The sequence below is a fragment of the Paroedura picta genome, chromosome 2 (assembly GCF_049243985.1).
Source record: "Paroedura picta isolate Pp20150507F chromosome 2, Ppicta_v3.0, whole genome shotgun sequence".
Taxonomy (NCBI): Eukaryota; Metazoa; Chordata; class Lepidosauria; order Squamata; family Gekkonidae; genus Paroedura; species Paroedura picta.
Window position 1 is genome coordinate 129,451,947 of NC_135370.1, and position 20,339 is coordinate 129,472,285.

At 43.9% G+C, this 20,339-nt stretch overlaps 1 protein-coding gene across 5 annotated transcripts in view; it reads right to left on the reverse strand.

Moving 5' to 3' along the window:
* The window catches only part of DPF3 (double PHD fingers 3), a 232,439-nt gene that overhangs the window by 70,855 nt on the left and 141,245 nt on the right, over window positions 1-20,339 (reverse strand). For all 5 annotated transcript variants that reach the window (XR_013228425.1, XM_077322681.1, XM_077322678.1 and 2 more), the window contains exons 4-5: window positions 7,134-7,261; window positions 4,584-4,679 (exon numbers count right to left, since the gene is read on the reverse strand). Coding sequence is in view for 4 of the 5 variants with exons in the window: in XM_077322681.1 (XP_077178796.1) it covers window positions 4,584-4,679; window positions 7,134-7,261 (224 nt within the window). In the remaining variant the exon portion in view is untranslated. The remainder of the gene's footprint in view (window positions 1-4,583; window positions 4,680-7,133; window positions 7,262-20,339) is intronic.

The following is a 20,339-nucleotide window of genomic DNA, read 5'->3' on the forward strand; positions in this document are numbered from 1 at the left end:
GAGAGTAATAACTGCACCCAGCTATCATTAAGCAGTGTGCAAAATCTGTATGCAAATATACATTTTCATATGTTTCTGTTTTGCACTCTCAATTTTCAGGCCTTATTGCTCTTCCAGTCTTTTCTAGACAACAAAGTCCTTTAAATTGCTCCCTGGGAAACTATATCTCCTTGGCCTTCAACTATCTTCACCGACACTCCCAGTAATTTCATGGCTGGCCTCAGGGGGGCTGGCAAACCGACAGCCACCCCAGAGGCTCAAACCTGAATGCCACGTGTTGGCTGTCAGTGCTTCAGTATGTGGCATTCAGTCATCCATGGCTGCCTTCAGCCTCCTGCCGTTCTACAGCAAAGAATTGATGTATAAGGCCTGAAAGCTTCAGCAGAGCAGCCTTGGAGCTCTCAAATGGAGCCGAACAGGGATGCTTGCCAGAAGGACAGATGAAGGGGTCCAAGATTAAAAAGGAAATCATGCTGTAGGGAAGAAAAGGACGTGCACAAATTTGGAATGGCCTGTGTGTGCATTAGTTCCTCTGCATTATTTCTGTAGCTGTGCCTTTGATTCCACATTTGTGCTCTGAAACAGCCAAAGGTTAGGAGCCCAGGCTGTAAATTTATAGGCCACCAAAGACTTCTGTTGGAAATCTGGAGGAGTGGTTTCTTTATGACACGTGGGGGGGGGATGACTATTTATTTATTCTATAATGCAGAGGGAAGAAATGATGAAGTGCTTTGTTCAATTTTACCTTTTATATGTATCCATTTCTGTCTGGGGCCAGGCTACGGGAAACAAACCACACCAAGAGCTTCTGTGTTTAAACTGCTTTCCCCCATCAACTTTAAGCCCCGGATATATCACATGTCTCCTGTCTCTGTGACCAGAAGGTAACCTCCTCCACTGTATACAACCTGCCCACTTAGAAGCTCAAATGTTTCTTTCAGAAGCATTGATTCAAATGGGTAGCCGTGTTGGTCTGAAGTAGCACAATAAAATCAGAGTCCAGTAGCACCTTTAAGACCAACAAAGCTATATTCAGGGTGTGAGCTTTTGAGTGCAAGCACGCTTTGTCAGACAAAGAGTGGTTGCACTCAAAAGCTCATGCCCTGAATAAATCTTTGTTGGTCTTAAAGGTGCTACTGGACTCTGATTTCAGAAGCCCTTGCAAGAGCATTGTCGTCAAGGTTAGGTTAGATAAAAATGCAAGAAAACTGGGACTTCAAATATGATCAGGGGTATGTTGTGTTAAACAGAATTTTTATGTGCCTATGAACAGCTGACAACCTTTTGGCACACGCGGAGCCAAATAAATAAAAAAATGGTCATTTTTCCTTCATTGTCTACTCTAAAGATACGGTGGGAGAAAAAGACAGATGGGTGCATCACATTGCCCCATAAGAATTATACAAATAAACAAGGAAGCAAATGAGCATTATCTCACAACTGGACACCCAGGTCTCACATGCATGCTGACAACTGAGATGGCCCAATTGGCTAGCGGCCCTAATGGATTTCACTCAGGCATGCAGCATGTGGCACAGCTCATTTCCTTCAGCCTCCTCGGGTTTACAGTATGAAACTCTATGCATTGGCATCTAGTGCAGGGGGGTCAGCAGCCATTTCAAATTAAAGAACCAAATGACATCAAAATTCAGAGCTAGAGAGGCACAAAGAGCCATTATAAGGAAGTCCATACCTGCAGAACTGAATATATGCCCCCGAATATGCTGAATAAATGTAGTTTTCAGAGCCCAAAACTGTCTGAGCGTCCTCTATTAGTAAGAGGCACACATGAGGTCTCACACAAAGGTTCTTTTTTGCTATTGTTTTAGTGCATTGGCAGAAATTTGCACCTGCTTTGCACTTGGATCATCACTGATTTCCATTCTGTGAAATACATCTAAGAAGCCCTTTTGTCCTATAAAAATCTTTCAAAATACCAACTAAAGAGTAAACAACCAATCTGTGTATATAGACAGTGTAATGCAACTCATGTTTTTGATGGAAGCTCAAAGGCTGAAGCAGCTTCAGTTCTCACTTCTTGATTTCCACTTTTCCAAATTCTGACAAGTTATCCGGATTGTAGTCCTTGTTTTGAATTATAACCTTCTTCTTCCAATTTCACTGGTAATATTCAAATACATAATGACTGAGTTTCCTAAAGCAGTGGTCCCCAAACCCCGGTCCAGGGACCGGGACCGGTCCGTGGATCATTTGGTACCGGGCCGCGGCTCCTCCTCATCCACTTCCTTGGATGCTGCCTCGGGGGCTGCCCTGCCACTCTGCCGCCGGCTCACCTTTGGTGCTCTCCAGCGCCCGCCATGGCTGGGGCTCCCCCTCGGTGTGGCACTGGGCAACTGCTGCTGGCAGCACCCCCCAATGGGTGGCGGAAAGTCAGGGGCACTGGTGGGAAAGCTCCTTGGCCGCCATACACAACGCTTCGATGCGGGGAAAGGAGCAAGGATGCCGTGTCAAAGATGCGGCGGCCCTGCTCCTTTCCAGCCGCACTACCTCCCAACTTCCCCAAAAAGGACCTGGGACACCGCGCTGTCCCTGTTCCTTTCTGCTCAACCCTAACTACGCTTCCACAAATGCCCTTCGCCACCGACCCTTGCCGCTGCCGGCCGGAGCTTCCCGTCACCGCTGCCGCTTACCGCCCATTGCCGCTGCCAACCGCTCCTCCTCCAGCGGGGCCGCCCTTCCCCGCACGTGGCCGCTGCCTCCCGGAGCTCGCCTGGCGTGGCTGCCACCATTAGGCGCCCCTTGCCGCTCCCGCATGCGCCTCCATCAGCGCCGACGCCCTTCCATGCTGCCACCTGCCGATCGCCCGTCGCTGCTGATGCCCGGACCTCCTGCTCGGTAGGTGCGCCGCCAACTACTTCCTCGCTCCGTGCATGCTCCCTCCTCTTCTCCCGGCCCCAGGGACAGCCTGGCCGCCTCTGTGGCGCACCCAGCCTGTTCCCACTTCCGAGAAAACACCCCTGGTTCCCGTGCCTTGCCCTGCTGCCCCAGCCCCTGGGAAGCCTTCACCCTGTGAAGGCTTCCCCGGCCAACGGGGGCCTAGTGCCCATTTTATGCATGGCTAAAATGGGCTTTAAATCTAGTTTTGTAATATTTGTGTATCCCCTTGTCTTTGCCAGCCATTCATTTCACAGGTTGGTTATTCCAACATCCCACCCACTCCTCCAATGCACCTTCACTTAAAGATCCGCCTCGAGTCACTGTGTCTAAGTGGGTTATAAATAAACAAAAGAAATAAATCAGATTTTATTTTGTAGAGTCATATTTGGTTCCATCCTGAGCCACAATCAGTTCTAGAGGCACTGGTTACAGATTCCTGATCCTTGTGGATCACAGGGACATTGCTTTGCCATATGGATCTTGCAAACATGTGTGTTTATATTTGGCTAATGTAAAGAAACCCCTGCTGTGAATCTGCCACTGCAGGCTTGCAGAAACTGGTGCTCAGTCAGGCCCAAGAGGCTCCTGCTGTATTTCACTCCAGAGAGCGGGGAGGGAGGGAGGGAGGGCTAGAACAGTAAGACCGGATGAAGAGTGGGAGGTGAGATGCCTCTGAATGTGTTCCTGTCTTCACGCTGTGTGAGTATCTTGCCAAGGGATTTGATTATTGAAGCCTCCAGCTGCAGAGCCATGCAGAGAGCACTGATCAATAGCCAGCTCTTCCATACACTGAGATTGCCAGGAGAAAAGACACAGTTCTGGTTCCTCTGAAAATGTGGATAAGACAAGCACCAAATAATGTTACGCTATGCACACAAATAGCAATGCCCAGATGTGTTTGCCATTTTGTCCAGCTCCGGCAAATTTGCTTTTATTATAACTACAGATGAAAACACAAAAGTGAGCATATTGCAGGAAGATATTACGTTTACATTGGATAAATCTGGTCACATAACATATTAAGCTATGTGTACACATATGCACATCAGCCTCTTGATGAGAGCCAGTTTGGTGTAGTGGTTAGGAGTGCGGACTTGTAATCTGGCATGCCAGGTTCGATTCTGCGCTCCCCCACATGCAACCAGCTGGGTGACCTTGGGCTCGCCACGGCACTGATAAAACTGTTCTGACCGGGCAGTGATATCAGTGCTCTCTCAGCCTCACCCACCTCACAGGGTGTCTGTTGTGGGGGGAGGAATGGGAAGGCGACTGTAAGCCGCTTTGAGCCTCCTTCGGGTAGGGAAAAGCGGCATATAAGAACCAACTCTTCTTCTTCTTCTTCTTCTTCTTGTGGCGCAGAGTGGTAAGGCAGCAGACATGCAGTCTGAAAGCTCTGCCCATGAGGCTGGGAGTTCAATCACAGCAGCCAGCTCAAGGATGACTCAGCCTTCCATCCTTCTGAGGTCGGTAAAATGAGTACCCAGCTTGCTGGGGGGTAAACGGTGCTGACTGGGGAAGGCACTGGCAAACCACCTCGTATTGAGTCTGCCATGAAAACGCTGGAGGGTTTCACCCCAAGGGTCAGGCGTGACCCGGTGCTTGCACAGGGGATACCTTTACCTTTACACATATGCACAAATACATAACAATTCTAGGCTTCTTTCAACATGGGTAGGACAACCTACCCGTCCTCTGGGCCTGTTCTTCCGTTTTGGAATATCTTCTTCCATCTCTTCCTCCTCGTTCACTTCATCTGCATTTTCATCATTTTCCAAAACCCTCTGTAGTTAAAACAATGAACCGTAACTAAAAATAAATCCAGAGCAACAGAAGATCCTCTAACAGAAGGGCAAAGAAAGATGAAAGCACATCTTAGGAATCTATTTACTTGGTGTGTTAAGACCCAGTTCAGACCACTGCAAGATAGGAGCCCTAAACAGGAACTCCAGCAGTGCCTGAAGCAGGCTGTGCCAAATGCTTGCAATGAAACATTCTTTGGTATGAAAAAGCAAGAGAGGGGAACAAGGTGTGGGGGGGAATCAAAAGGTTCTATGAACCCCATCTTGCTCACGCCCTGTTCATAGCCCTTCTTCATAGCTGTTTCTGTGCCTTTTCCCTTCAAATCAGGCTGTTGTCAGTAAAGTTTGACTGTGTAACAATATCACTTCTCTTCGGCTACAAAAGACCAATTAAAAAAAAAAAAAAGCCAAAGCAGCTTATGACCACTGCAAAAAGGTTTACTCTTCTGATATGCAGCTAGGACCACCACTATGTTGATGCAGGCACCATAGTTGGAAGGGCACTGTCCAAATGTGTGCCAAAGAATATGTATGTATCTTGGGAAAGCAGGTCTGCACTGCAAAGACTTTTAGGGCTCAAAGATCATTTGTGGAGGCTCAGTGCATCATGGGGGTGTATATACCAGCCTTTCTCAGCCAGGATTTCGTGAAACCTGGGGTTTCTCGATGGCCCTGGAAGGGTTTTCCCAATGGATGGGAGTTTTTTTTATATATTTTATATATTTTTAATTTTTGTTAAACATTTACTGGGTGATATGACCATATATGGTCATGTTGACCTCTGGCCAATGATGGGCCTGGGAAGGAGAGGAGCCCTGGGTGGGCGTGTCCACAGCTATACTTTCCAACTATATTATACATGATTGTACTATTTCTGGGGTTTCTCAAAACCTGAAGAATGTTTCTGTGGTTTCTCAAAGGCAAAAAAGCTGAGAAAGGCTGGTGTATACACCATAGGAAAGGTGCATACATGGTAGAAAAGCTACAGTGTGGCCAATAATATAAGTTTAGAAATGCATAAAATGAAAAAGCAGAAGTGCAAGATTTGAAACCATTTCAGAATTCCATTGATTATTGGCAAGCTAGCCCAATCAGAGGATTGACTGATTGATTTGATTTATTATCCATCACTTCTAGGCTGGCCAGCTCGCAGCAGTTTACCTCAGAGATAAAATCACAATACAATAATACAACAATAAAAAATAAAAACCCTCAAATCCAACCCACCCCCCAGGCCACCTCCTCAGGCTCAGTAGACTAACCAAGGTCTGTGCCCTAGGATGGGAGGAGATGTTACTCCCATAAGATGTTCAGAATTGTTATAATTTGGAAATTTGATGGAGGGGCCATCTAGATCTTTTGTGCCTCAACCCAATGTTTGGCGGAAGAGTTCCATCGTGCAGGCCCTGCAGAACTGTGATAGCTCTGACAGGGCCCTCAGCTCTTCCGGGAGCTCATTCCCCAGGTAGGAACCAGGACTGAAAAGGCCCTGGCTCTGACTGAGGCCAGGCATCCCTCATTTGGGCCATGGATCATCAACCTGTTTAAGCTTGTAGAGTAGAGAACTCTGCAGGGGGAATTGGGAGTTAAGTGGTCCCTCAGATATGGTTGGGAAATTCCTGGGGATGTAGGGGTGGAGACTGAAGAGGGCAGAATTTTGGAAAGAGAGGGATTTCTGTGGGGTATAATGCCTTAGAGTCCTCCCTCCAAAGCTGTCACTTTCCTCAGGGGAACTGATTTCTGTAGTCTGGAGATCAATTGTAATTCTGGAAGCTCTCCAGGTCCCAAACCAAAAAGGGAATCAAAACCCAACATAACTAGACAGGAAACTAAAGGTTAAGATACAAGGAAACTTTAAATTACAAATATTTATTACAATAAAGTGCACATATTAAAAAACATCCATAAATCATGGTTATATACTGTATATTACTTTATATTTCACAATAACACCTGGAACTGAGACAAAATGTGTTTCAACACAAAGGGTCTTCCTCAGTGGTAAAATTATTATAAAATGCACTAGTACAATAAAATGTGGGACCTGCTAGGTGATAAAGAAAGTCAATATGGTGCTGCTCCAACTAATCTACGTAATACGTAAAAAGATTTCTGGTATGGGACCCACACTTGAAAATATAATTCCAAGGCCTACCACTCTCTGTATTTGCCCAGCTCACAATCAACAGTGCACTCTCATGTGTCATGCCAGAAAAGGCACAGTAAAAATACAGTGATAATTTTACTGTTTTAGTGCATTTCATAATAACAATTAAAATTATTGTTAATAATTAAATAATTATAATAAATTTTATTTTAAATTAACCTTGTAGCTCTACATTTAGGTTCCTAACTAAAAGATCTCCAGGTCCCACCAGGAAGCTGGCAAGACTAATTACTGGAAACTTGCCCAGGTACCAAAGAGTATGCTATTACCTGGATTTCTTGTAGAGTGTCCTCCTCTTTAGTATCTATCTTTTTTTCAAGCCCTTCTCCACGCAACAAGGCTTCCAATGTGGTCCCCTCTGATGTAAAACCATCTTTCTTCAGAGGCAAATCAACTTCTGATAAACCAAACAAAATAGTTTTAATTATTTAATGAAGAGTTCAGGCTATAAAAAAGCAAACATAAGTAACAGAATGTATGAAACATGAATTTGGGTGGGTAGCCACATTGTTCTAAAGCAGCAGAACAAAGTTTTGATCCAGTGGCATCTTTAAGACCAAGAAAGTTTCATTCAAGGTATGAGCATTCATATACATGCACACTTCTTACTTTAACAGGAAAAGACTTTAACAGGAGTTTTAGGCGTTAGCTTATTGAGCCTACGTAACTGATCTGTTATACTCAGTGGGGGACGTACCAGGAACAGGAGACAGGCCCGGGTGACATCACTTCCGGCATGTACTGGAAGTAACATCACTTTTTGACATCTCAGTAGCATTCTGGTATCTGCGCAAAAACTCTATGGTAAAAATGTCTTCTACCATAAAGCTTTTGCCCAAATGTAAGAGCATCATCATGACATCACAGGCACTTCTGACACATACTGGAAGTAACATCTCCATGTCTCCAACAACAGCCTGAGCCTTCCCCATGCTCCCGATAAGTCCCCCCACCAGCCAGCAGATTGGTGGGGGGCAGGACCTGGGGGATGGCAATCCTAGCTCTACTACTCAGTACTAGATTGCCCAACAGGTACACTAAACATGCTCTTAGGGCACCAGCAAAGCAGGGACCCCAAAAATTAGAGTGGGGGTGGGCGGGCGGATATTTCAGAAAAGTCTATAAAGAAGTACTTTTAATTTCAACATACATGTAAGTTTGTGTCGATTAAAAAAATAAAATAATTATTTTTGGTCTAGCATTGTTTTTATTTTGAATTATAGCGGGGGCACCATAATCTTTTTCAGAGCTTCTCTCTTCAGAGCTTAGGGCCTTTAACAGTCTTAATCTTGCTCTGCTGCTACTGGTCAGGCCTATATCCTCTGACTGGCAGCAATTTGTCATGGTTTCAGGTGGAGGTCTTGCTCATTATCGACTACCTGATCCTTTCAACTGGAGAAAGTAGGGACAAATGTTGAGAGTGTCTGTACACAAAAGCTACCCAATAGCTCCAATACATTCACAAAAGAAGCCAAATAATAATGCCAGCTTTAAACGGGAATTAAAACAGCAACTCATTGATATCATTGTTAAATCCATGAGTTCAACTAAGCCAGGACACTGGGAGTTCAATCAGCTCTTGGTCATGTGATCTCAGCATGCTGGTATAAGAGGCAAAACTGAATTGAGAATGCCCCCCCCCAAAAAAAAAACCCTCCAATTTATATACACAAACAGGCAATGGATCTTCCCACCAGTGCATGCTATTGGTCAGTTTCAGGTTTCAGTTACATTGCCTGCTTTGATCCTGCCTCAGAAATTAAGCTTGGTCCTCAGCAGATCTACAAACAAAACGATCCTCATATGCTTATAAGTTCTGCAGCTGATCAGAACAGGATAGGAGAGGACATTATGGATATCAAAAGATCCAGTGTTGGGGGGAAGGGGGGGACATATACATACATTATGGTCCATCTTCCTTCCAGCATCCCTTAAAGGGTGTTCTTTACTACATGTGAGAGAACTGTCTACACAGACAAGAAGAAGAAGAGGAGGAGGAGGAGGAGGAGGAGTTGGTTTTTATATGCCTTTCTCTACCAGAGGTCTCAAAGTGGCTGGACTGTGCCTCTTAGAAAAGCTACTGTTAGTAAAGCAGTCATTCTATAAGGTTCAGCCCAGTAGAATAATTTGTACTCATAACCTGAAGACCCTGTATAAAAGAGGGATTAGTCAAACTCCCTCAGGAAAATGGCTCATGGCCAGAGGCTAAAGCAAGCAACTTACATATGAAAACAACCTCTTTCTTTCTACCTTTTTTTTAAAAAGGTGTTGCATTTTTGTACAATAAAGCAATAAAGCAAAACAATAAAGCAAAAACCTGCACAGAATCAGCTGCCACACAAGCAAGTATATCTGCGCACCAAAGCAGCTCCATTTTCCATCCTAATTGGAAACAGAGCTATTTATTGGTGGAGTTCTAGCATGATCCATTACTCTAGAGACAGATACTGGGGGGGGGGGGGGAACGAAAGCAACTCAACTTCCCAGAACAAAGCTTAGACAAACACAGTGTCACACTGATTCTTTAGTTTATTCTATAATAAAAGATACCTTGTACAACTCTATATCCTGAATTATTCCACAAGATGGCATTTTCGATGGCAAATGCCACTGCCAAAGCTCAAAAATAATGCTACACAAACCAACCTACATAGCACAGAGAGATCTACCGCTGGGCAAATGTAGCCACTGAGCTCATTAACAGGATGTGGCAGGATATACCTTAAAGGGCAAACCAGTGGCTCACTGAGCAATTAAATCTCATGTCTGCTTCAAATGAGAATCTATCAGTGTCACAAGAGGGCACAGTCTCGGGTCCATTTCTGGTTCCCACCCCTAGAATATTTATTTATGGTAGAATACTGGGAACAATGGAAGTCAAAAGGAATATCATAAAATATGCCATGGAAAAAAAAAACAGATTAAGTCCACTCTTCTTTAGGGAAATATGCAAAGAGAGAAGCTGTCTGTTAGCTGTCGAGTTTGCAAAACATACCATCTTTTGGGATGGCGCTCTCTGCCAGCAGATGGAGCGCCCCAGGGGAAATGGTGGTTTAAAAAAACCCAGACAAGCTGCATCCATCCATCCATCATATTGCTCATTTCCACATCTCTAAGGCATAAATATAGCATTAGAGTGCAAGTGGAGAAAACACAGAATTTAAGGAGGGGGGAGTTTGGGAAATACACAAACATGTGTACCTTAGCGATAGGATTTAGTATAAATGGTGAAGTCAATACAATATCAAGAAACTGGTTATATTATTAAAAGAAGAATAAAACCTGGGCCAGAACTACACAGTTATTTTTACAGGTCTTAAAATGGGTATCTTCAACAGAATTTGCAACGGTTCTGCCAGGATAGCAAATGTTCTGTAAAACTTCGGCGGGGGGGGGGGGGGCTAGTCTGAATGGCCCTTTGTGGTCTCTTCCAGCTCTGTGTGATTCTGATCCTTCTTGCATATACTTCTCCCCATGGCAAACAATCCTAAACCACTGCATATTTCGGCACTGTTCACCTGTGTCCAAGTCACCATATATAGCACGGTATCTGTTCTGACTTGGATCCTATCCATCATTTCCCTCCACTCTAACAATTCCCCTCAGTTCTTCACATTCCTCTTATATTCCAGTCTTTTGGCCTCATGATTACCCAAGAGCCAACAGCATTAAAAGTTACCCAAGGTTACCCAAATACTCTATCAAGCAACCTGGAATCAGGATTGGAACAAGTAAGTATAGAAAAGCCAGCTGAACTATTGAAATATGGATGGGCAATGTACCAGTTTTAAAATATGTTTTATTGCTGTTTATCTAGTGACATGTTGTAAGCCCCCCAAGCCTGCTTGCAGGGAGGGGCAGCCTATAAATTAAATAATAATAACAACAAACTGCAGTGGTTGAAAGATTCTGCTTGCATTTAGCTCTAGCACAGCTGAGCATGTATCTCAGCTTTTTTAAACATTGTATGCAATTGTGTTCTGAAACACGTATCAGTTTTCATTCTTCAAAGGTGGTATTGCATTATATGGCTGAAGTTTGTCCTTCAATCAGTGAATGTTAACTTGAATGTGCCTATCAACAGTCACTCTGCTGTCTCAAGTCTTCAGGAATATTGCACTTGCTGAATTTTGAATTTCAACCCTGGTTTGTAAAGAGGTGTGATATAGGTGGAGGTGATATTCAGACTTGAAACTTATGTATCAAATTTCATTTGGATAAGCATCACACTTGGTTGAGGTCAGGGCTACAAGATCTGGGCTCCCAGCCTTATTTTTCCTTATTTTCATTGATTAAGATCTAGGCCAGCGGTTCTCAACCTTTTCAGCACCGTGACCCCAATTTCGGCAGCAGCAACAACATGTGCATGTGTGCAGGTGGGCAGCATGCACATGCACACTCATGAAGGCGCACAATCATCGAGGTGGCCAGTGCCATGGCTCTGTTTACTCTGCCCGCCTCCACCACCTGCTGGCCGCCTCCGCCATCACCTGCCTCCTCCCACTGCCACCACCTGTTGTGGCCAGCAACAGCCAGTTACCCCAAAACCCGCGGAAGGGGCCAAGCGACCCCAAATGGGATTGCGACCCCACGGTTGAGAACCACTGATCTAGGCAGTTCCTTTAATTCTCCCCCCCCCCCACATACACACAGATGTATCTATGTGTATGAACAAGGGGATAGGGATGGTTATTGGTCACTGAGTGGCCTGGCTTTTAGAATTACGTTGTTATTTTAAGGGTTTTTATTACGAGTTTTAATGTGGTTTTACCTGGATTGTTAGCTGCCACAAGCCAGTCACAGGTGTGGCAGGGTAGAAGTAGAATGAATGAATGAATGAATGAATGAATGAATGAATGAATGAATGAATGAATGAATGAATGAATGAATGAATGAATGAATGCACGGACTAACGAAACGTATTACAAAGTGATTTTTAAAACTGTAAATGGGACAATAGCAAAGCCAATGCCTACTCCTCACTTAATTAATTATACAGTATTAAACAATATGTGAATATGCAAATAGTTTATCTTCAACAATGTATTCTGGTAGGCAAGGAACTCAACCACATGCTGGTCAGAATCCTTGTCTAGACCACCCTATTGTCAGATTTCATCATGTGTTTCCTATTCACTTTTACAATTATCTTTATAACTAGAAGAGTAAAAAACTTTCTTTAAAAAATGAGATTTCCAGGATGCTAGATTCTGCATCATTCTACAAAATGATGTAGAATTGCAGAACATGGACACAGTTTCACCTACTGGCATGGAAGAGCCAATCGGTGCATTTATAAGGCAGCTTCTCACCCTTATTTTTCAACATTTTAACACCAAACCAGAAGCCAAGAATACAAAATGATAATGTGGCATAAGAGCTGCATGTACCTTGGGTTCTGCAGATGGTGCCGAACACATCATCCCCACTGGCCTTCCAACCTCTGAGGCTCATGAGGCCACAGAAATAATCCCCCGAAGCATCACCCAAGACAATATGCCGTTGGTATGGAACGGTGAGGCCCAACAACAGGCATGTATCTAGGAGTGCCAACTCCAGGCTGTGAAATTCCTGCAGAGTTAGCCTGAGGAAGCCAGGCATTGGGAAGAGGAGGGGCCCAGCAAAGTACAATGCCATAAGAATCCAGCCTCCAAAGCAGCAATTTTCTCCATGGGAACAGACTGCTGTGGTCTGGAGACCAACTGTAATTCCAAAAAACCTCCAAACCCCTCCTAGAGGCTGGCAACCCTCAGTCTATTTGATTTCAAAAGAAAATCATGAACTTTGTAAGACATAATAATACTCATAAGAAAACAAAATCAGAGTCCGGTGGCACCTTTAAGACCAACAAAGATTTATTCAAGGCGTGAGCTTTCGAGTGCAAGCGCTCACGCCTTGAATAAATTTTTGTTGGTCTTAAAGGTGCCACTGGCCTCTGATTTTCTTTTGTTGTGCTGCTTCAGACCAACACGGCTACCCACTTAAATACTCATAAGCTTTACCTATTTTACACCTGTTACTTTTTTGGGCCAACATAATATCAACATCCTTATCAAACTTTTAAAGGCATATGGGAAGAATTTTTTTTGAGGGGTAGTGTTACAATATAAAATTCCAAGAGCAATGGGGTACTTGGACACTTATATTGCTAGTTTTCTTCCCTTCCAGCAAGGCCAGCCAGTCTGGTAAGATGAAAGCAAGCAGGAATTGGTGTGCCCTGGGATTTAACAGCTCCACAGAATACTAGTGTTATAAATTACAGTGCAAAGGCAAGGTGTCTTTGAATTTCAAACTTTTGACATGAAGGAGTTCTATGAGCTTTTCCCCAAAACTAGTCTCCCTGCATGAATTTTTTAAGTCTCTGGCCTTACTTCTCCATAAGGTAAATTCTTCAGAAGTTTGTCTTGACAAACTAACAAAAATGTTATTTATTATGGTCATAGATGCAATTATTAGCATGATTTATTTCTGATATTAATAATAATACATTTTTATTTCTATCCCGCACTTCCATATGACTCAAAGTGGTAACAAAACACTATGCAAAATTAGAAATTTAAAAACATTACAGTCTACATAATGCCCCCAACTAAAATTCCTAGACTGGGGGTTTGTCAGGCAGGAGCCAAACGTCCAGCTCTCTCTTCCTCTCAACAGTGAGGCCAGCGTTGCTTGGTGGATGTTATCATGGACCTTGACCATAACCTGGTGGAACAGCTCTGTCTTGCAGGGCCCTGCAGAAGTGGTTTAGGTTGTGCAGGGCGCTGATCTCACCTGGGAGCTCATTCCACAAGGCTGGGGCCAGGGCCAAAATGAGGCCAATTTCACCTCCTTCAAGCCAGGGTCCCTGAGCAGATGTTTATCTAATGAACTTAGTGCACTTGGGGGATTATAAGGGATGTTCCCTGTCAGTCTGTTTTGGAAGCTCAAGGAGATCACAACAGGTTAGATCCAAAATGCCACAAATTAAAGGAATCTATCAAAACTCTACCTCCAGATTTCACCCAATCACCATTTCTATTCCACAAAAACACCTCTATCACTAGTGGAAAAGGAGAGAAAGGTGGGAAGAACTCTCACTAAAGATGTAAAATTTTGAGAAATTTTGAAGCCATGAAAAAACAATTTAAGTGAGTAAATGTTTGGAAAAACTGAAATATATGCAATACCTATACTTTCTTATAAAACCTAAACTTCTTTTACTGATTGAACGCCATAACATGCATACTTTATAACTTAGTCAGCATATAAACGTGTACCATTTGGCCACTGCTGCCTGCCCCCACCCGCCACCTAGTACAGAGTTTCCCAGTGGCAGAGGATTCATGGCAATGGCTGCCTCCACGCCGCCCGACTGTTGTGTGCATGCCGGGGTCACCGCAAGCAAGCGGTTGAGTATCTAGAGTATCAGCCTTGACACAAACACATCATAGAATCATAGACTTGGAAGGGCCTTCCAGGGTAATCTAGTCCAGCCCCCTGCAGATGTAGGAAATTCACAACTACCTGCCTCCCCACTGTGACCCCAATTCCATGCCCAGATGATGCGCCCCACCAGAATCCCTGGCCAGTCTGGCCTGGAAGAAATTTGCCTCCTAATCCCAAAGTGGCAATCAACACTTCTCTTCCTGTTTTTGTGCCAAATGTGATATCACACATCAACACAACAGTAGCATGACAGTCCCTGGATAGCACAGGCAAGCACCATCTTGCCACATCTCAGAAGCTAAGCAGGGTTGACCCTGGCTAGTATTTGGATGGGAGGACTCCAAGGAACATGATAGTCATGATGTGGAGGCTGGCAATGCCTGGCTGTCAGACAATCCTAGGATCTCCCGGCTATACTACACATATGCCATACAATAAAAAAATAGCAATGACCTAAGAAAGGGAGAATTATTTTTCCACTAAACGATGCTAATGGTAATATATAAGGTTAATCCGGTGCCACCAATTCGAATCATTAAGATAACCAAGTTAGGAGTGAATAGAGAGAAACCCACATATGCCTGTAATATGTCTTGAGCCCCAAGACCAGGCGTAATCAAACTGCGGCCCTCCAGATGCCCATGGAATACAATTCCCATGAGCCCCTGCCAGCAAATTCTGGCAGGGACTCATGGGAATTGTAGTCCATGGAATCTGGAGAGCCGCATTTTGACTACCCCTGCCCAAGAGGAAACGCATTGGCACACTGCCGCTTCTCCTTCATCTAAACTGTAGAAAAACGTAAATTTGTGTTCTGTACAAGAAAAATGGCCAGTTCTAGCATTCTGCCCTTTTTCTTATTAACGGAATTAAAATATATGGTGTAACCTGATATGACAAAAAGTTATGGATGTCTAAGAGCTTTACATAATGCTTAGATAAAAATGTGTACACTAAAGCAAATAAGTTTTACAGCAGCTGAGAATATGGAGAAAGTATACTCTGCAGGCTCAGAAAAAGTATAAATGGAGAGGAGGAAAGAGAAAGTATGAACAATATAACATTCAGCATTTCTGGAGTGCCCTTGAAGAAAATATGCAGAAATCTTATCAGAAGTGCACCACATCGAGTAGGAACCTATTAAGACTGCAGGTTCAGTGATCACAGACTCCAAGTCTTCAGAACAGCTCTTTTTATTAAGCAACTCAAGCAACAGACTACAACTGCTGAACAGAGAAAAACAGACAAACTCATGCACTTTTATACCTTTCAGGCAGCCAGCTGCTGCCTCTGATTGGTTCTAAGCAGAGAAATCCGATTGGCCCTGGCGGAGCAATCCGATTGGCCCTAAGCAGAGCAATTCGATTGGCTCTAGCAGAGCGATCAGGTTCCTTTAATTGGTTAGTTCCTTGGCTGGCAGAAACCCTCATTTGCATCAGTGGCCAAATGCTCACAGACATAACAGAACCCAAAACCAAAAACATGGCATAATATGAATGGTAGAAAATAAGGCACAATGAGAATTTGTCAGATCCAAATTTGGGATGGAAAATTTGGGGTTTCATGAAAAAAAATGACAAACATAGGCATGAAAGGATTTTATTCAAAATAAAGTAAAATGTCTTGGTTTAGAGCAGTGGCTTCTAATCTGGAGAACCGAGTTTGATTTCCTGCTCCTCCTCATGCCGTTAGCAGGGTGACCTTGGGCTAGTCACAGACTTGTTAGAGCAGTTCTCACTGAGCAGTTTCTCTCAGAGCTGTCTAAGGGTGATTCCGCATCAGCGGCACCACTGGTGCGTTGTGGCAGAGCAGCATGCTCCACCACTTCTTGTGTCCCCAGGGGAGACAAATTTCAGCAGTGGAGCTGTCTGCTGCCTTCTGTGTCCCCGTGGGGAACACATTTCGGTGGTGGACCTGGTCCATCACTTTCTGTGTCCCCATGGCGGCTGCAGCCATGGTGAAAAGGTGGGGGGAGATCTCGGAACTCAAAAACTCCCACCTCTACATGTTCAAAATACTGCTATGGTCCAGCAATCCTCTACCACACCCAGTGAGGGAAACTGAATACACATAAATCAACTGAAGTCCAGTGGTCACACTGAATCTCTAACTGGCTGAGTGGCGCTAAGGAGAGAAAGGTGCCCCTTTGTATCCACAGACAATGTATATAACCAGTGGTAGAAAATAAGGCACAATGAGAATTTGTCAGATCCAAATTTGGGATCCAAATAGAATAAGAAAGATTCAGCTTCATGTGACAGTAGTGTTTTCCCCTCTATATAAGTTTTTCCAGATTTCTTCTCACCCCTGTTCAGCCAATCCCAGATCCTAGTCGAACACTGATGTGGCGAACAGCTTTCCAGTTCAATCCTAACCACAGATACACTTCTTGATGGAGCTCTGCAAAATACGGCACTGTTAGGTCAGGGAAATGTGGGTTGAAATTCATTTTCAGTCATCAGGTGAGACTGCGTAACTACAACACCACCTGTTTCACTCATGGGGTTACGACAAAATGGGGCAGGACCCATGTACATTGTCTGAGTTCCATATGGGATAACAATAAATAAAATAAAGATAGCTAAGAATGGTACCTTCACCTACAGATAAACAGTTAACCTCTCATTACTCAATGCTGGGAATAAACCACAAGAAATAGCTATCAACATGAAACTTTACTAATATGCTTCTCAGGAGATTTAGCCAGATATGTCAAGACACTTTTTAAAACAAGCCCAGAACGATATTGTGCATATCTGAAAAGAGAAACACGAAACTTTTCGCCCTCTACCGTCTCTCCAAGTGACAGCATAAACTGTGAGAAGGAGAGCCAAATCTCCTGCACTCAATAAATTATTCTCATTGCCACCCTCTCGTCCCCTGGCCAAAAATAGTAAAGATTGTGAAGGGAGGAGAAATCCATCCAAGGGTGAAACGCAAATGATAATGAAGGGGGCGAGTGGTAGTGCCTCTGCCTTTCCCTTCATTTGATTAACGATGAGCCAAAAAGCTGGGGGTCTAAGCCACAAGATTGATGGCTGCAGAGAGGCTCCACAGTGAAGAGATGAATGACTGGTCATTTGCCCTTGATGTGTAGAGAAACGTCTTTGCTAAACAGCTGGAGCAAATGCAGTCGTGTCATGTTCCAGTTAGAAAGCGAGATAAACATTAGCAGATGGAGCCACCTGGGGTGCCTCACCCCCTGGAAGGACAGAGAGTCCAGACTCCTTTGGGTGTTCAGGGAAGGTCAGGGTGTCCCTTCATTAACATCTGGCTGCAAGGTTTGTTGAGCTACTCTCCCTCCCCCAAACAATAATTTGCCTGCAGAACTAAAAGAGGTCTAGGTGAGTGCTGGGGGGAGGAAAGGATGTTAGAAGCTGAACAGAACGCTGTAATAAGCTCATCAATCTACAGATATCTTTGGCTGTTTAGCATCCTTCAAGCTGTTCTTATGCAGGGAGAAAAATGGCAGCTACACTATAAGGTGGAACAGTAGCAAAGGCATAGTGGGCTGGAAGACAGGTTTATCTCCATTAATATGTTCTGTATACAACAGAGCAGTAGAAAACCTATTAAGATTTAGGAAGAAAAAGATGTAAGTTGGATGTGTTTTGGTTCCAGTTGTGATACTGACAGCTTAGGGTCCTTTTGAGTGTCATTTCTAAGAGGGTGGTAATTGATTTTGTCTATTCATATATGAAAAGCAAGGACCCCAAGAATATATAAATCAGAGATACAAGCAGGAAACCTGCAAGGACATGTGGGAGGTCACTTCACTTTATTTCCCTTTCCCCACATTATTTCCTATCACTCTCCTCTTGTCAGTTTCCATATTTTATTTCTTATATCCTGTCCCTTTGCCCAACTTCTTTCTCTTCTCCCACTCAGCAACCAACCTTTCTTCTATCTGCCCCCCTATGGTCTTGAGTTCTATTTATTGTTGATTTTCTTCATTTATACCCTACCTTTCTACCCAATGGGAAACAAAAACATGACAACTCTAAGAGTAACTGGTCTAACGTCACCCAGCAAGCTTCCAGAGCACGATGAGGAATTGAGCCTCAGTCTCTCAGATCCTAATCTGGCAATCTACACCCTTGCAGCTTGGCCCTTGGAAAATTCTGGCCTAGTTGCAAAAGTCGTGTGGTAGCAAGTCACTCATATAAATTGTGCAGTGGTCACTGTCATACCCTGCCAATTTGTGCAAGTTGTGTTGAGGCTGCCACTGAGCCCAGGTGAGTCATGTGGCACCTGGTCATCGAGGAGCCACTGCTGCACTATGGCAGCAAGTTGCCCAATGGCTCCAAAGAGTTCCCCCTCCAGGACAGGAAGGAGGGGAGTGAGAGTGGAGTGGGAGGCCAAAATACCCCTAGTAAAACATCTCCCCCATGCCTTTTACTGAAAGAAAACAAATTAGGAGGCTGGCAATATTATTGTGGTTGCATAGCAACTTGCAAAATGGCACTGAAAACTCAGAGGGAATAGAATCATAGAAACATAGATTCACTTTCTTAAGAGTACAGGCACTGCTTCTTTTATTGGGGGGGATAATCACCCAATTTTTTAGCTCAATTTTTTTGCTGCAAATTGGGATTTTTTACAGTTTTTAAGAAAGATATATCTTGACTGTTCATCACCTGAGTCTCCGGATCTAACTATTAGGTATATTGATGGTGTAGATACATCACCCCCAAAACTTTGCCTATTTTAAAGAAATATTGAATCTGCTCTAAAAGTCTGGTCAAATTACAATTTAGAGAGAGTTGTTTATATGTATAGTCTTTATACTATCCCTGCTTGCCAAGAGGCTTGTAGCCCATAGAATCACACATATATTTAACTTGCTTCTTCAAGTGTTTCTGCTGGGCCTCCATCTTGTTAAAGAATAAGGTTATAATGAAATGTACTTGGAGAATCTATCATGATCACAATGTATGAGGAAAGGTTGAGGGAGCTTGGTCTGTTTAGCCTGGAGAAAAGACAACTAAGAGGTGATATGATAGCCATCTTGAAATACTTGAAGGGCTGTCATACAGAAGATGGAGCAGAGTTGTTTTCTGTTGCCCCAGAGTGTCGGACCAGAACCAATAGGTTGAAATTAATTCAAAAATATTTTCAGATAAACATCCGGAAGAAGCTCCTTACAATTAGAGCAGTTCCTCAGTGGAACAGGCTTCCTTGGGAGGATTCTCCTTCTTTGGAAGTTTTTAAGCAGAGGCTAGATAGTCATCTGACAGAAATGCTGATTTTATGAATTTAGGGAGATAGTGAGTGGGTGGGCAGGAAGGGGTGTGCCAATGTTTGACTCTTGCGGCCCTTTCTTCAATACCCAGAGAATTGCTGATCACCACTGTGGGATGGTAGGTGAATTTCCTCCAGACCAGGCTGAATTCTGGAGATTTTTAATGGGGGGATCACTTGGGTAGGCAGGAAATTGGGGTCATTGTGGATAGGCAGGTACTTGTGATTTCCTGCATTGTGCAGGGAGTTGGACTAGATGACCATGGAGGTCCCTCTCAACTCTGCAATTCTATTATTTTATTGTTGTGTTAGATTCCCTGCTTACCTTTCTATTGCCTGTTGCCATCTTTGAAGGATACTTCAGCTTTTCTGCTTATGGAGGTGAGATGAGCTATAATAATTCTCACTCTCAACTTTTCTTGTTTTTTCCTTATAGCATATGTTGCTTTAAATCAGTGGTTCTCAACCTTCCTGATGCCATGACCCTTTAATACAGTTCCTCATGTTGTGGTGACCCCCCAACCATAAAATTATACAAGTGTTCTTTCACAGAAATTAAACCAAAACTGACCAATGGTGTGAAGATCCATTGTTCATGATTGTATATAAATTGTTGTTTTCCCCTGCGGTTTCTCAGTTCAGTTCTGCCTCTTGTCCAGCTGAGCTGCACTGCCACCTGGAGTGCCTGGCAGGAGACTGTGCTGAGCTGGAGTCACTGATGGAGCCCCTGGTGGCTGAGCACTGACACCTGCAGGAAGAGTGGCAACAGTAGCAGCACCCCCCCCCCCGGCCGAGCTGCTTGCCCT